General features: G+C 38.2%; 1 protein-coding gene and 1 long non-coding RNA gene across 2 annotated transcripts; one reads left to right on the forward strand and one right to left on the reverse strand.

The window, feature by feature from the left end:
• Positions 1 to 658: 658 nt before the first annotated feature.
• On the reverse strand, positions 659 to 3,182 carry LOC139188461 (uncharacterized). The gene is made up of 4 exons (XR_011571886.1): positions 2,952 to 3,182; positions 2,638 to 2,775; positions 1,961 to 2,019; positions 659 to 1,078 (listed from the first exon to the last, which is right to left on the reverse strand). It is a non-coding gene; the product is annotated as an uncharacterized lncRNA (long non-coding RNA).
• Positions 3,183 to 12,371: 9,189 nt separating this feature from the next.
• On the forward strand, positions 12,372 to 16,253 carry LOC103445357 (probable xyloglucan glycosyltransferase 6). Its single transcript, XM_008384354.4, has 5 exons — positions 12,372 to 13,322; positions 13,629 to 13,937; positions 14,494 to 14,784; positions 14,864 to 14,977; positions 15,165 to 16,253. Exons 1-5 carry the CDS (start codon positions 12,597 to 12,599, stop codon positions 15,798 to 15,800), a joined length of 2,076 nt encoding a protein of 691 aa, XP_008382576.1. The 5' UTR covers positions 12,372 to 12,596; the 3' UTR covers positions 15,801 to 16,253.
• The last annotated feature ends 171 nt before the right edge of the window (positions 16,254 to 16,424 follow it).

Raw genomic sequence — 16,424 nt, forward strand, 5'->3', positions numbered from 1 at the left:
TCGACCATAATAAGAAATATATCAGCCGGAGTCAGCTAGAATGACCTGTACGACTGAGTCTACAACTCGACCATCCATGCTAGCACATAAGTCGGAGTCACATATAGTGACCTGTACGACTTACTCGTCAATATTTCCAAGTGATATGTTAAGGAAGACTATTGGGTAACAACTGATTCCAGGGACAATTCATACCTCTATGTCCCATCCGTCCACATGAACACATTCACTGATTCCCACACTCTCCAAAGTGTCTAATATTATACCTATGGCACAAAGGTACATTTCCCTTACTCGAGTCACCTTGTCTTTAAGATCTGGGATCACCCGTAAATCTATCACTTCGCCTCGGACCAGTGGCACTAAAACCTCAGTTGGAAGAATTAGTTCTAACTTCACTTCTTTTGAAGCTCTGAGTCTTTCGACGTCCTTGATATGACGGATCTTTAACTTTCTCACCTTTCCTCTAATTACCATTCTTTTCTTATTCTTCTTTACTCTCGCTGATCATATTCTCAAAGTCCTCAAAGCCCAACAACATCTCGTAAACTCCTGGTAAAAAGTACAATGGATTGTGGTCGCCAAAGAACGTCACTTCTTCTTATTATCCCGCCAAAAACGACATAACACCTCGACCGGATTAGTAACAACATCCGAATGGAAACAAGGCAAGTCTGTATTCAAATTTAACTTATAATCAGTCTCAAAGGTTCCTTTAGATAATAGACTGAATCATAGTGACAATAATTTCCCCCCAAACTACTATATCAGGGAATTTAGGCTCATCCGAACTACGTGGCTCGCTATGAGGCGGTATAGTTCTGACAGAAGACACTAGGAAATTCTCAAGATGTCCAGAATTGCAACCTAGGCTCTGATACCAACTGACACACCCCGTCCCGAAGGAGGGCGTGCTGGCCGTCACGTGAGAGTGACGTAACCATTTACATAGTTCAGAAGCTTTAAAAAAAATTTCCAATTACTAAGATGACACACCCGAGGGTGAGTCCTACTTTTGTGAATTCTGTCAGAACACCGTTGGATTCCTCGTGGCCACCAAAGCTCTGCTAACTTGAACCTGGAGGGGCGCAAAACAAAATTGAGTGGGTCAGTAAAACAAAGTTTTTCGAAAACTTTTCATTTAAAATATTTCTAACCCCTCACCGTAAAACCTGTATACTTTCCCAGAAAATAGCATATATATAAACATATATATAAGCAAAAATCTCAAATCTCAAACCTTTAACACTTTTCAGAAAAATATATATATATAACCATATGAAATCTCAAAACTTGAATCCCAAATCTTTAACATTTTTCAAGAAAAACATGCCATGCCATAAATCAAAATATAAATCAGGTGAAATAAGGAATCAATCGGAGACCCTGCAGTTGGTCCTATACGATTAATTCAATAGCTCAATATCTCACTAAGCCGGAGTCACCACAGTGACCTATACGGCCCTACTCTGCACATCACTCGGAACTACGTAAGGTAGTCTGTACGATGAAAGGTGTAAAAATACGCTCTAGTGCTTCTCTCATCAATCATCAGCGCGCATAACTAAGATCACCCACTAGTCGGAATCACGCCTAGTGATCTATACGACTAGCATGTCGGAACCCTCACATGGTCTGTACGACATCCACCTACTTGGATCCAAGACGAGCGTGCGGTGTGGTGAATAATATAAGCACTAACACCTAGGGTGCAGATTATGAGCTCAACACATCTCAACAACAACAATTCAATGAATAAATGAACTCACCTGACTTACCTGTGCCTCCACAGCACCATGCAACATGTATGCATCATATATCAATCATATAACTCATGTGAAATTCACCTTTTCCAAATAATTCTATGCATGGCATTTTTAAAACATATTTTCATATAAATTCATCTTCTGGGAAAAATTTATAGTATAAAGGTAATACGAAAACAAAACTGCCCACTCACCTGGAGTTCGCTCAACAACTCCCTAGCACCACACATCAAGGCGTCATGAAGATTAGCGCCTAGAACAATAATCAAACCCAACCTCAGAAATCCTGCCGATAGAATACATAACTTATATAAGACACGTCACTACGTAGTTCGATCCGGATGATCTGCAATTCAGATTTCAAATCCGAAACTTCCAGAGGTCCACAATATACCTCTAGGACAACATCCTAAAATTTCGTTACCATCCAACGGTCGGATCTCCGTCAATTTCCAAAACTAAGTGACGGTTAACATTCTATTTTATGAACTTACAATTCTAATTCCGGAATATCCGTAAATCGGATTCCCAATCCGTAAGTTCCTATAATCCTCAAATATTACGTATTACAACGTATCAAAGTTTGATGACGATCCAACGGTCGGATCGTCAATTCACATTTTCACCTAACCCCGAATCGTAACCAACTTAGGTTCAATTATTCAATTTACGTCCATCAATTATCAAAACAGAACCTAGAACCTTAATCACAAGCTAATAATGACATTGGCGGCCATTGGCCACGCGCCGCCGCGCGGGCCGCCGCGGGTGGCGGTTGGCCGCCCCCGGCTCGCCGGAAAATTCAACTATTTCCAAAAATTACCAAAATTTGCAGATTTGAAGATCTCAATGAGTAGAACAACTTTCATACCTGAGACCAAGGCCAATTTGGCCTGGAAGTGCTTCAATTTCACCAAAACCGTGAAGAACCCTAGAATTTGGGTGTTTCCAATTCGACCTTCAAACTTGTTCCAACGCCTCAATTACCTCTTGGGCTTTGTTCTAGGTCCTAAAGGAATGCTAAAGGTGTTAGTAATTGAAAGAAAACATTTCAAAATTTGGAGAATTTAAACAAAAGGGTCGCGGCACCCGTAGGGGTGTTCTTCGCGAAATCACAACGAAATTCAATGATTCTTGGGGTGAAACGTAAAGAGGGAAGGCCTAGATGATGATTAGGAGTGGTACCTTGACTCAATTCGTTGGAAATTTGGACGGAAATGGCGAAAACCCGCCGATTTGGAAGCTTGGGTCGCGCGGGTCAAGGGTGACCCATTCCTCCTGTTCCCCCGCGCACCACTCTCCCTCCTTTCCCTCCTTTCCGTCCCCTGATTGGTCAGCTTCTTCCTCTCCCTTCTTCTGGTTTGCTCTCACCTTCTTCTTCTCCGATTGGGCATTTCTGCCCAGTCTCTTCTTCTTTTCTGTTTTCTGTTTCTTCTTCTCATACACATACACACACCAAAAACCTTTCCCTCATCCCAGCCATCCATTTCATTCATCAATAAATCTGGGCCGTCCAATTTCATAAAAGAATTTCTATATTTTACTAAAATTATAATTCCTTAAAATTCCAAATTTCAAACGTTAATAACTTCTTCGATATAACTCCAAATCACGAACCGTCTGCGCCCACACGTCCGTAACGACGAGTACTACGAGGATATGTCAAGAAAACAAATCTTAGATGGCACGACACAACGATTAACCTCGAATGATGTGCGTGCCTCGAAGGGCATTTTTGTAAAATCCTTTATTAAAACTTTAAAAATTCTTAAAATTAGGGACGGGCTGTCACAAGATTAGTGTAATATAATTACCAGATGAAAAAGATGCTTTGGTGGTTTCTGGTGCATAGCATTCTGAACAGTTACATGACATATTATATATAATTTGCAATGATAGGCAAATAAATAATTACAATTAGAAAATTATAGCCTGACAGTTTTGTCTCCATGAAATTCAAGGCCAATTGCATGGAGACGTGTATGCGATTGATATTTGTTTTTGTTATCTTTTTGCATTTTTCTTTGTCAGTTTCATTGATCCACTTTTGGAGTTGTTTCTTCGGATGCTTGCTTTGCTTGTGGTGTGTTTTCTGATTAATCTTTTGTTCCTCATGTTTTGCTAATGAGGTTGAGATAGACAACTCAGAAAATGAGAAGAAAAAAAGGACTTAAATTGACATGGACTTGGCCAGTTTAGGCTGCACTGGCACCCAATTTCAATGTTCTTAATGTTAAGACTTAGCATTCTAAAAGGAACTTTGAATTCTAAAAAAGAAACTTTAGAATTCTAAACCTTGACAATTGCTTGGTTCAATGTTTGTGAAGTACGATCCCATGCAAAAGTCGCACTTAGTTTTGTTGTATGAGAAGTGCTAAGAAGATATTCTCATGTATGAATTTGGAGTTGGTTATCAATTAATCTATGTAAGTTTCATAAATCAACAGTTGACAGTCACTTATACACATGTGAGTGAGTGTCACTAAAATAACTCTTGCATTTCTGTACATGCAGGCTTAGTTGACTGTCAAACATTAATGTAAGTAGTTCTCAAAAGCCCTAAATGTCACTCGCACATTGTTATTGTTATTTTTTAGGCTTGGGACTTCGTTCTATAACGAGCAGCCTAGTGAGCCTACACATGTATGGTTGGTTGTTAATTGTTGATACAAGTAGATCTCATATAATTCATCAATTCACCACGTGATTAAGTATTTATTAGACATAAAGTTTATTTTCTAAATACGTGATAAACATCAATTGAATGAATGACGTCGTTGAAACTATTTCTTAGTTGATATCAGTGAGTCTCACAATACATCAACGATTAACTGCCATCCACATGTGTGTTGTGCATATGTTTTTGTCCATGTAGATAGTCGAGTGTCACTAACACGTCTCTTGCACACACATGCATAATTAGTTGTCAATTGTTATTGCAAGTAAATCTCACAATATTTGTACTAAGCTCGTTGTTGGAAAAAATATATGGGTGGTATGTCATAATCAAATCCCCAAATCTATGTCCATAATGGAAGGGAAAGGCTTCGGGTCTCCGCGAGATACATCTAGCTTACCCTTTGGATTTTGCAAATTGCAACCAAACCAAAGAGAAATGAGAGACCCCACCCAGCTAACTCCTCACCTAGAGCTAGAAAGAATGTTTGGAGAGATTTCAAGTCTCAAGGACAGTGGGTGGCTTAAGGTCAATTATGCAGGGTGACCCATAAGTATTAGGGTAGGTGCCCTACTAACCAAGTTGTCACTATTAAAATCACTCATTTCTCATTAGGGTTTTTTACCTTTGGTTTGGTTGTGTTGTTTTTGCTTTTTTTTTTTGGGAGAAAGAAAGAAAGAAATTGACAGTCATCATTTGCTTCACCAAACACTTGCATATGCATTATAATTTCATGCTCTCCAACTGTAAGCGTGTTTGTCTCTTTTTTTTTTACCATGCATTCTACAGAGGTTATTGCTTCTTGTTGCAAATTACACATTAATCAACGAAATCAAAAGCATCTTATGCCATTTCCTTTGCATAAAATCTAGCTCGGAAAGTATATAGATTTAAGTGTCACAATCGCACCTCATTTTCCTTCTCTTAATGGTAGACAGATTTTTTTGTCATGGGCAAAGTGTTGAGCCCCAAATGTCAAACAAGAAACTCTTGGACAACTTCAAACTTTTTTTTTAAACAAAAAAATACCATTGACTTCCTTTTCTTGTCCGACTTATGTTATCAACTTTTTTACTTGCTTTTACTTTGTGTGTTTGTAAAAATATTTTACTTTCCTTGGCACTTCTACAAAAAAATTGTTAGCAAATGCGATATTCTAATATACTCTAATTTATGCAAAAGAGCTTTGAATTTGAGTGCAACGAGATGGGCACACTGAACTAACCAACTAGCATATAACTCAGTTTACAAAGACGAGAGGAGAAGAGAAGAGTGAACGTCAAACTCTTAACAATATGTAGTGATTTAAGAGAAGAGAAGAGAGGAGCGAGAGTCAAACTCTTATTGTGGGTGCGTAACTAGCTCTAACTTGTTAACACAAATCCAAATTAAAACCCTATATAACGAATCAAGTAAAACAATCTCATTGCAATCCTAACTGAATTCCAACTTTAAATTGAAGATTGTAAGTAGTAGAAATCATATACTGTGGGACTCATTGCATTCATCCCAGTTATGGTTAGGCAGGCATTACCCAAATGAACAACTCAAAAACAAATCTGAAATTTAGGCCCTATCAGAAGTTGGGTTATAAGGTTGCAACTAATGTCTAGTTGGGCTGACAAACCCAAACAAGTTCGGCCTGGCCTATGAATCACGTCAGATACTTCATTTAGGGCTCAGGCCCAATTCGATCAGACTTGAGCATTGTAAGTCAACTAGTGAGTTCATTTAGTACATGTGAATAAACAAAGCTTATCTGGGTCTTGGTTTTAGCTTAGTAACTTGTGCTTTATGCCCAATGTAGATTTTTTTTTAAATTAAACTTTAACGAAAACTTCTTGATATAGTTTATTTTAAATAAAAAATTATATTTTTACACTAAAAAGTCAATTCTGGTACTATTCATTTTATCCTTTATTTTGTCATTATAGTTAAAACTAAAAGTTTCAAACCCTTTTCATTAGTTTTTTTTTTTTTAAATGAAACGATATTTAAAAGTAAAACTACTATAACAGTGTAGATTCAATGAGGAGCACAGTAAATTCACCACTTTTTAATCAAGATGAGAGACGCATCAAACTGTGCATCTTCATCTGTATTCGCTTCCCGCCCTATGAAGTAGATCAATTTCTTTATGAGTTACGCATTCTAATACGGAGCCATTGTTGTCAAAGAGACAAATGACATATTATTTGTTCAAACAATTAAGCAGACACATAATTCGTAACTAGATAAGACATCAGTTGGTCAATTAGTGAATCGAACCAAATGGACAGAGCACAATTGGACAAATGATTGATTTTATTTTCCAACAACTTCCTAAAATTTTAAAAGTGAAAAGGCAGAAAATGATTTTCAAAGCAGACAAACCATTCCAGGACAAGAAAGTTTCCACCTTTCACCTAAATAACAACTAATAACAACAACCAAACAAAACTTTGGGGAAGAAAAGCACAAACAAAAACAACTAGTTCATTCACTATGAGACCGTTTTATAATCATCTCGTTTTCAATTTTTGGTTTTTTTTTTTTGAAAATTGAAAAATTAAAATCATATTTGGTAACTACTTTCAATTTGTAAAAAAATAAAAAAATAATAAAAAAAGTGAAAACTCAAGGCCAATTTTTTTTTTTGAACATCCAATATTATTTACACTAAGGGGGAGGGGTAGGCTTAGCCTCACAATCGGCTATCAATAATGTGGTTTAAATTTGCTTTTGGCAAGAATCGAACCTAAGACCTCTCACTTACAAGTGAAGAGGAATACCACTAGACCGTACTACTAAGTGGCTACTCAAGGCCAAATTTAAAAAACTTAAGAAAGCAGTTTTCAGTTTTTAATTCTTTTTAAAACTGTAACTAAAAGTAGTTACTAAATAAGATTTCAAGCTTCAATTAAAAAAAAAAAGTGAAAACAAAATGGTTATCAAACGACCCCTAAAGCAAACTATTTCCAATCGATTAAGAGAAAAGGAAAAACAATACGTTTACAACCATCAAAATTTTGAGAGATTTCTAAGAATGATGATAACGGTGCTAGTAATTTACATTAATGCCTTTACGTGGTGTTAGAAAGGCCAGCGATTTTAATTGTTTTTTAGACAATAATATATATTTACAATAAGAGACGAGAAATTTTAGTTAAGTCACACAATGGGCTAGTCTAGGGATGGGCAAAATATTCATGGGTATGGGTAATCACGATTACCCGCCCATTTAAAGTTGATGGTTATGGTTATGGGTAACCGTTTAAACAAATAAACGGTTATGAGTATAACCGTTTATCCATGAAATTTAAATGGGCGGTTATGGGTATTATCCGTGGTTATAACGGGTATCCATCGGTTATGGATAATATTCATGGTTATAACGGGTATCCATTTACCCATTTAATTTAATATATGTAAAATTAAAAAAAAAAGTAAAAACCCTCAGAGTTACAAATCCGTCACTCTCTTTCTCCGCCTCTCGACTTCGTCACTCTCTATCTCCGACGCTCTCTCTCTCTGTCGCTCTCTCTTTCTGTCGCTCTCTCCGTCGCTCTCTCTTTCCGTCACTCTCTCTCTCCGTCGCTCTCTCTTTGCGCCTTTCTCTCCGTCGCTCGCTCTCTCTCTCTGTCGCTCTCTCTCTGCGCCTCTCGACTTCGACTCGACCACACCTCGGCGACCTCGCTCAATCGCAGTGAGAATTCCACCATGGCCAAAAGCTCGTTCAAGCTTGAACATACTCTGGGTATGCTTTTAATTTTTAATTTTGTTGGGTTATTTGTATGGTTTCTGGAATGCCCATATGCCTGTTTTGGTTTCTTTTAATTGGCTGATTGTAGTTTTTGATGTCTTGTTCTTGAACACCTGAATTATGGATTGTGGCCCTTTTGGATTGAAGGATGATTTGCAGATAAAAGTTTATGTCTTTTCAATTTTATAAAACAAAAGTTTGGGTTTTTATCGATTGCTTCTGCTTGGTATTGTTTAAATTTTAGTATGAGTTTTTTTATCGAACTTGTTCTGATATCAAACTTCTTTGTTCAATGGAATTAAGTCGTGGGATTATAAATCATCGGCCTTTGTTTGACATGAGTTTTTCTATCGAACTTGTTTTTGATAGAATTAATTTGTGGGGTTGTAGATTATCAACCTTTGTGTACAATCTTATCAATAGCATCTGTTTGGTATTTTAAATCAGTCTCAGTTTTCTATCCCACGTTTACCAAGTTGGAACTTCCAACTTCCTCAGTCCCGATTGTATGTAATGGGTAGCTAAAATGTATTTATAACGGTGTTTAATTGTCAGAAAATAAAAATTATGACAAATTTTTCTTTTGTAATTTTCAAATTGTTAAAAAAATAATGTAGACGGGCAAAAAAAAAGAGGGTAAATGGGTTAAAAAAGGATAAACGGGCGAAAAAATGGGTAAATGGGTAAATGGTTATGGTTATGGTTAAATGGGTAAATGGTTATGGTTATGGTTAAATGGGTAAATGGTTATGGGTAAATGGATACACGGTTATGGGTATGGATAACCGTTTATAAACTGTTATGGTTATGGGTATAATCATTTATGTAATTACCCAACGGGTAAATGGTTATGCGAGTATGAACATAAATGGTTATAGGTAAATAATCGCGGTTACCCGCCCGCCATAACCATTGCCCATCCCTAGGCTAGTCATACTAATTTTAACCCTTCAAATACTCTTTTTTTTAGCCTTTGTGTTATGTCTAAAGTAGAGTGCCTAACTTGCTTCCATTAATAATTTATGTCATAATATGACTGGATTATAAGTTTTCACATTAGGTATACTATTAAGAACATATGATATTAAGATGACAACATTTTTGTACTGTATCACCTCTCTTTTTGGTCAGAAGTTAGAGAACATTTATAAAATAAAGTCCAAACGGACATATTACATCGTACGTAGCATTAGAACGAACCGACATACATAAAGAAGACGCCACTTATGCAAACAAAGCATAAATAAAGGTTCCCATTGCAACAATTACAAATAGTACATAAAGGTAAAAAACATAAAATAGTTTTGACCCAAAAACAAATACTCCACAAGGGCACAAGCAGTAGGGGCCCAAAGGTAGCTAGCTAATAGAGAAAGGCCTAAAAGCCTAGGTGAGGGATGACCCGCTGCAGCTACCTAGAAACCAGAAGCGGCTGACACCCACATCGCCAATTTTGCACCACAAAACAACAATTGTTCACCCCTACATCGTGTCATATACAAACTTACAAAACCCCAATCCAAAAAAAAAAAAAAAAAAAAAAAAAAACAATGCTAAACCACATACCAGCAACATCATAAAACTTAAAACAAAATTCAAAATTATCACTAATAAACCTGTAAATCGAAAGTAGCAGCCAAACCTCACAGTTATAACCACTGCCTGGGGACCAGCAAGAACACAGTTCCAATGCCAGTGAAGTAGGACATGAATTTAGAACCAAAGAATGAGGCAAGGCAAAGCTCCACACGCAAACCCTAAGTGTTTAGTTTCACACACCTTCAACTAAATAAGGGCGATTTGCTCTCATGGTGGACAGTAGACATAGAAGCTCGGTCAGACTTCTCAATTGAAAGTGGGCAAATTGACCACAAAGGACAATCTTGGGGTCTGGATGTATAGAATGGGTTAGGGCATTGAGGTTTATTTGAGGCAAAAGAAATCTGGTACACAATAGCAAGATGGAGAAATTGGAGGATAACCAAAAGTGGGAAATCAAGCTCCCGAAACACCATCTGAGGAGAGACAGAGGAGGCCGCCATCTTTAGAAAGATGCGATACGCTACCATCGTGTGAGAGATGGGGCACAAAAACCCAGTTCAAAGGGAAAAACGGGAAAGAGAAAAAGGTGGCAAAACGGGAGAGAGGTGAGAAGGAGGAGAACGTAAGCAAAATGGAGTGGAAGAAAAAAAGGCATGGGGGTGCTAAGGGAGAGAGCCGGGGTGGGGGAGAAAGGCGGAGGGGTGGCGCAGTTTATGGGAGGAAGAGGAGAATATGGGAGGAGAAGGTGTGGTGGGTAGGGTGGGTTCGGTTTCATTCGGTTTGATTTTTTGCCAAAATTGAAATCAAACCAAAACTTTGGTTCGGTTCAATTTTCTTTCGGTTTTTTTTTTTGTTTAGTTTTGTTCATTTGGTTTCGATACGGTTTCGGATATTTTATTTTATTTTATAAAACTTGATCTTTTTTAATATGGAATTTAGAAAGGAGGCTTGCATTAGTAGACTAATAATAAGAAAATGGGAAAAGTGGGAAAGTGGGAAGGTAGTTGTATCTATAAACTAATCATATTTTATCAACAACCTCAATTGCAAAGAAAAATGATCACCATATCCATTCAAAACCAAACAAATAGAGAAGCTCTTCTAAGTTCCAGAGCCTTTCAAAACTTTCCTTTATAACCAATCAAATATCCTCAATTGAACCAAGTATGCTCCTTAAAAAAGCCAGGGCTGGCCTTGAGTATTTAGGGGTCATGTGCAAAACTTAGATAAAGGCCCTTCATTTTTTTAATGTTATATTTCTTTTGTTTTTTTTTTCAATCTTTTCATCTATAAAACTAAAATATTACAAGTTACTGCAATAAAAATAAGTTGTTTGATTGGCCATGTTTTTTTCCTTACCTTCAAAGGTCCTGAGTTCGATACACGTTGGAAGCGTTTTTGTTATCTACTTTTTAAGTTTACAAATTTGCAAAAACTTAAAAATAGCAAAGCATTATCACAGGGATTCAAACCCAACACATGAGCTATAAGGTAGAAGAGCTAAACCGCTACAATTAGAACCACATATATGATTATCTTTTGCATCTAATTTATTTTATATGCATCTGTATACATGTAATGAAAATTTGGGGGCCCTTTTGAATTGGGGCCCCTATGCGGTGGCACTTTTTGCATACCCTCAGGGCCGGCTCTAAAAAAAGCTCTAGATTTAGTTTCAAACTTGACAACAAAGTTTCACAAAAGAAACATCATGGGCATACATTCATAAAGTGTTAAGGGATTTGGTTTGGTTCGGTTCGATTTTTTCTTTTTCAGTTCGGTTTTTATTTCGGTTTTCAGTTTTAGTTAAGTGTTTGGTCCCATTTTTTTCAATTTTCAGTTTTTTGAACCCACCCTTAATGATGGAGCTATTTTAGTAAACATCATCACATGATATATCACCTCTCTGCTACAAGTAAAACTTGCGTGAATATGTAAGCTTCACTTAATCACCTTTTTTTTTTTGGGCTTCACTTAATCACTTGCATTTGATAGTTGCTATCAAGGTGGCATAAAAATGTTGGGTTACTAGCACCAACGATAACGATAGAGCGTGACAATGTTAAAAATTCACCATTCAATTTTATAGTCGAGGTCCCGAGTTTGCTTCCAATAAGCAAATATGTGGATATGAAAATAAAAGTGCAGAGTCACGTTGGCTTACTTACACTCGCAACAAACAATACACCACAAGCTTTTAAATTTGAGTAAATTATAATAATAATTCTTCAACTTTAATCAAATTAGAGTAATAGTCTGTAAATTAAAAATTTATTACCATTAGTCCTTTAACTCATTAAAACGTATAGCTATGATTATTTTCGTCAACTTCGTTAGAATTTTATCAAAATGAGTTATGTTGGAAGGACCATTGCTACAATTAGGTTAAGATTGAGAGACAGTTTCTTCAATTGGGTTAAAGTTGAGGGATCATTTCTCCAGCTGGATTAAAGTTGAGGGACAATTGGTAATAAATTTTTAGTTGAGGAACCATAACTGGATGTTTTGATGAGTTAATGAATCAATAATAATAAATTTTTAGTTGAATTACCATTGCTTCAATTGAATTTAAATTAAGAAACCATTACTACAATTTACTTTTTAAATTTAGGCAAATATAAAATACAAAAACGTGCGAAGTAGGAAAAATCAAACAAAAATGTCCGAGCAGAAAGTCCCTTACTAAATTTAGCTCAAAAAAGCTCCCGCTCCTCCTTCGGCGCCACACACATCAGAGAGTCACAATTTTACACACACACAAAAATTACAGAGATCTGAGAAGACGACGACGGCGAAGAAGAAGAAGAAGAAGAAGAAGAAGTATATATATTTATATTAATTATTTATTTAATTTAAACTAATTAAATTAATGTCTCGAGCTCAAAACCACGAGTTTCAAGAATGGTGGAACAAGCAGAGACAGACCAACCACGACCTCCTCCTCTCCTCCGACGAATCCAGCCACCTCCTCACCGTCGATATCCACAGCCCCCGCCCCGATCGTACGGTCGGAAAAGACCGGTCCCGGAGCGCCCGCCAGTTGTCCTGGGTCTGCCGCCTCAAATTCCAGCAAATCGCCGCCTCCCTCGCCTCCGTGGCCAACTCCTTCCTCGTCCTTCTCCTGACCGCCAATCGCCGCGTCACCTCCCCCGATTCGCCCGCCGACTCGGCCTCCTCCCGCCTCTACCGCGCGATCAAGGTTTTCCTGGTCGTCGTGCTGCTGCTGCTCTGCTTTGAGCTCGTGGCTTACTTCAAGGGATGGCATTTCAGTCCGCCGTCCGTGAGATCGGGGGAGCTGGCGGAGCTCGTGTACGCCAATTGGCTCCACGTTCGAGTCAATTACCTGGCGCCGCCGCTGCAGAGCTTCACCAATGTCTGCATCGTGCTCTTCCTGATTCAGTCGGTGGATCGCGTCGTTTTGGTGCTCGGATGCTTCTGGATCAAGTTTCGGAGAGTCAAGCCCAAGGCGGTCATGGAGTACAAAACGACGTCGTCGCCTTCGTCGTCCAATGTGGAGGAGGGAAATGCTGAGAAAGTGAATTTGGAGGATTATCCGATGGTGTTGCTGCAGATTCCTATGTGCAATGAGAGGGAGGTAAGATGATGTAGGTTTCTCATCCCTGAAACGACACCGTTTCGATTTTCTTTGTTGTGCTTCAGTTGTGTTTTTAGCTATGCAAGTTAGAATCAAGCTTCAATTTTTATCCTTTTATGATACAATTCATGAGCTAGAAAGTCCCTTCATATTGTTAGATGTTAAAAGTAAGAGCCTGGCATCATTTGTTACCGTTTCAGATATAATGCTGCATTGATAGGCAAAAAGTATTTCACATGCTCTTCATAGAAACCCCTTTGTCACTCATTTGAGTACTGATATGTGCTCGAATCGGGTGATGAACAGGTTTACCATCAATCAATTGCCGCGGTTTGTATTCAGGACTGGCCGAATGAGAGAATGCTTGTACAGGTTTTGGACGATTCTGATGATATAGAGGTTCAACAACTTATTAAGGCAGAAGTAAACAAGTGGCAACAACGGGGTGTCCCCATATTGTACAGACATCGGCTTATACGCACAGGGTATAAGGCAGGGAATCTGAAATCTGCTATGAGCTGCGATTATGTTAAAAATTATGAATTTGTGGCCATATTTGATTCAGATTTTCAGCCGGAACCTGAATTCTTGAAGAAAACCATTCCTTATTTCAAGGTAACTTTTCAATCCCTACTAGACCACACTATTCTGATAAACAGTTGAATGTTTCGGATAAATATAGGGTTTACGTACGTAGAATGGGACCATTCATTACATCTCAGCTTATGTAAATGATTATGCTCACAATACTTGAAAAAACAGTGTATATATATGTATGTTTTCCGCATCCACTAAGTCATGGTTTACAATCTTCTTTAATGATGTCTAAAGTGTGCAATTAGGAGCTCGCCATCATTCTCAGGCTCATACTTTGTTTGACACTTTGGTATTGGTCATCATATCTGGGTTGCCTGAATATTTCAATCACACACATGGCATATGCATATCATATGTTTTTTTAATAACCTGATCCGTATCTCATTTTCATACACCACAACTGTAAGCAAAAATATCAGTTTATGTCCAACTTAGCTCTTCTTGTAATAATGTCGCCAATGTGGGGCAGTGGGAATACTAACTACCTCTTGACCTGGGATTATGTAGTTTTCAATTTCGTCGCCTATGCTTCTTGTTTACTGGACTGAAAATTGGTTTTATATTTGTCTTGAAGGGGAATGATGATCTAGGATTGGTCCAGACAAGGTGGTCTTTTGTAAACAAGGATGAGAACTTGCTTACTAGACTGCAGAATATAAACTTGTCTTTCCACTTTGAGGTTGAACAACAGGTCAATGGTGTGTTTATCAACTTCTTTGGTTTTAACGGTACAGCTGGTGTGTGGAGGATTAAGGCCCTTGAGGAGTGCGGTGGTTGGTTGGAACGAACGACCGTCGAAGACATGGATGTTGCAGTTCGCGCTCATCTTTGTGGGTGGAAGTTCATATATCTGAATGATGTCAAGGTGTGTGTAGTTTTCACGGTCGGAGTTTCTTTGCACAATATGAACCTTGCATTGTTTGCTGAACTTGCTGCTTTTGCAGTGCGTTTGTGAACTTCCAGAGTCCTATGGTGCATACAAGAAACAGCAACATCGCTGGCATTCTGGTCCAATGCAGTTATTCCGCATGTGTTTCTTTGACATACTCCGTTCAAAGGTATAGAAGTTCATTTTCTGTTAATTATTTTATTAGAACAGTATGAAAAAAGAGACCTTGGAATTATAACAAAAAGAGACTCGTGTGGTCATCTAAATCTCGTCAGGATCTATTTGGCTGTTTAATATAAGGGTTCTTTCCAATTTAAGTACACATGAATGTAACCTTTGGTATTTTCATATTCCAGGTGAGTGTGACCAAGAAAGCGAATTTGATATTTCTCTTCTTCCTCCTGCGGAAGCTCATACTGCCGTTTTATTCATTCACTCTATTTTGCATCATTCTTCCACTGACAATGTTCCTGCCAGAAGCTCAGCTACCAGCATGGGTTGTTTGTTATGTTCCTGGAATTATGTCTGTCTTGAATATTCTTCCTGCACCACGTTCATTCCCATTTATCGTCCCCTACCTTCTGTTTGAGAATACCATGTCAGTGACGAAATTTAATGCAATGATATCAGGATTGTTTCAGTTTGGGAGTTCTTATGAGTGGATAGTGACAAAGAAACTGGGAAGATCATCGGAAACAGATCTAATTGCCTTTGAAAGGGAGTCTGTGCCTCTGGTGCCAACTACCGGTCTTCATAGGTCGGCCTCAGAATCGGGGCTTGAGGAGCTGACTAAGCTAGAGACAACTAAAAAAAGTGGGAAAAAGAGAAGAAACCGTTTATACAGAAAAGAACTTGTAATTGCCTTTGTACTGTTGACTGCTTCAGCAAGAAGCTTGCTCTCTGCCCAAGGAATTCACTTCTACTTCCTACTGTTTCAAGGGATCACCTTTCTAGTTGTTGGTCTTGATTTGATAGGAGAGCAGGTGAGTTAACTTCCGAGCAATGCTTTTGAGTAGTGTTGAGCTCTTCCCCGGAATGTCCAATGGGGTGCGTGCAGGTCATTTTGATCGGAGCTTTGAAGTCTTTCTCGGGCACACTGATGAAAGTGCTGTCACTTTTAGCACCCTGCTGTTTCTGGCGGTCGGCTCCCCAAATGTAAGCAACCCCGTTGGTTCATACACGTGTTGTAGATCATAACCACAGTTTCCCAATGCAAGACTGTATGTACCATTGTTGCTCTTGTGAAGCGACATTTATTGAAAGTTGTCTCATTGATTTAGGCAAGGGGAAAAGACCCTCAATATAGTTTGTAGGAGTGGATTCATTGGATTCATTGGCTCGTCCGATTTGTAGGCAAATTGTTAGATCATCACATTTGTTATTCTTTATTTTTCTTGTAAACAAATTATGTATGATATAATAGACGTTGCTTTATCTGTTTGAAATTTTGTTTCCAGACTTTCTTGTACTACTTCCAGTGTGATACACTCAATCAAAATGCTACCACCTCAGGCTTTCTAATCAATGGCGCAATGCCAATGTCGCGAATTGCGCCACGCATCATCTCAGTGTATGTTGTATGGCTCTTAAAACGACCTCAACTCCGTTTTTCTCCA

The sequence above is a fragment of the Malus domestica genome, chromosome 10 (assembly GCF_042453785.1).
Source record: "Malus domestica chromosome 10, GDT2T_hap1".
NCBI lineage: Eukaryota > Viridiplantae > Streptophyta > Magnoliopsida > Rosales > Rosaceae > Malus > Malus domestica.

What these genes read in the sequence shown, in the direction of transcription:
- LOC103445357 (XM_008384354.4), top strand. Translation starts at nt 12,597, where the DNA reads ATGTCTCGAGCTCAAAACCACGAGTTTCAAGAATGGTGGAACAAGCAG. An exon ending in CTATGTGCAATGAGAGGGAG is followed by an intron (nt 13,323 to 13,628) that starts GTAAGATGATGT and finishes GGTGATGAACAG; the next exon opens with GTTTACCATCAATCAATTGC. An exon ending in AAACCATTCCTTATTTCAAG is followed by an intron (nt 13,938 to 14,493) that starts GTAACTTTTCAA and finishes TTTGTCTTGAAG; the next exon opens with GGGAATGATGATCTAGGATT.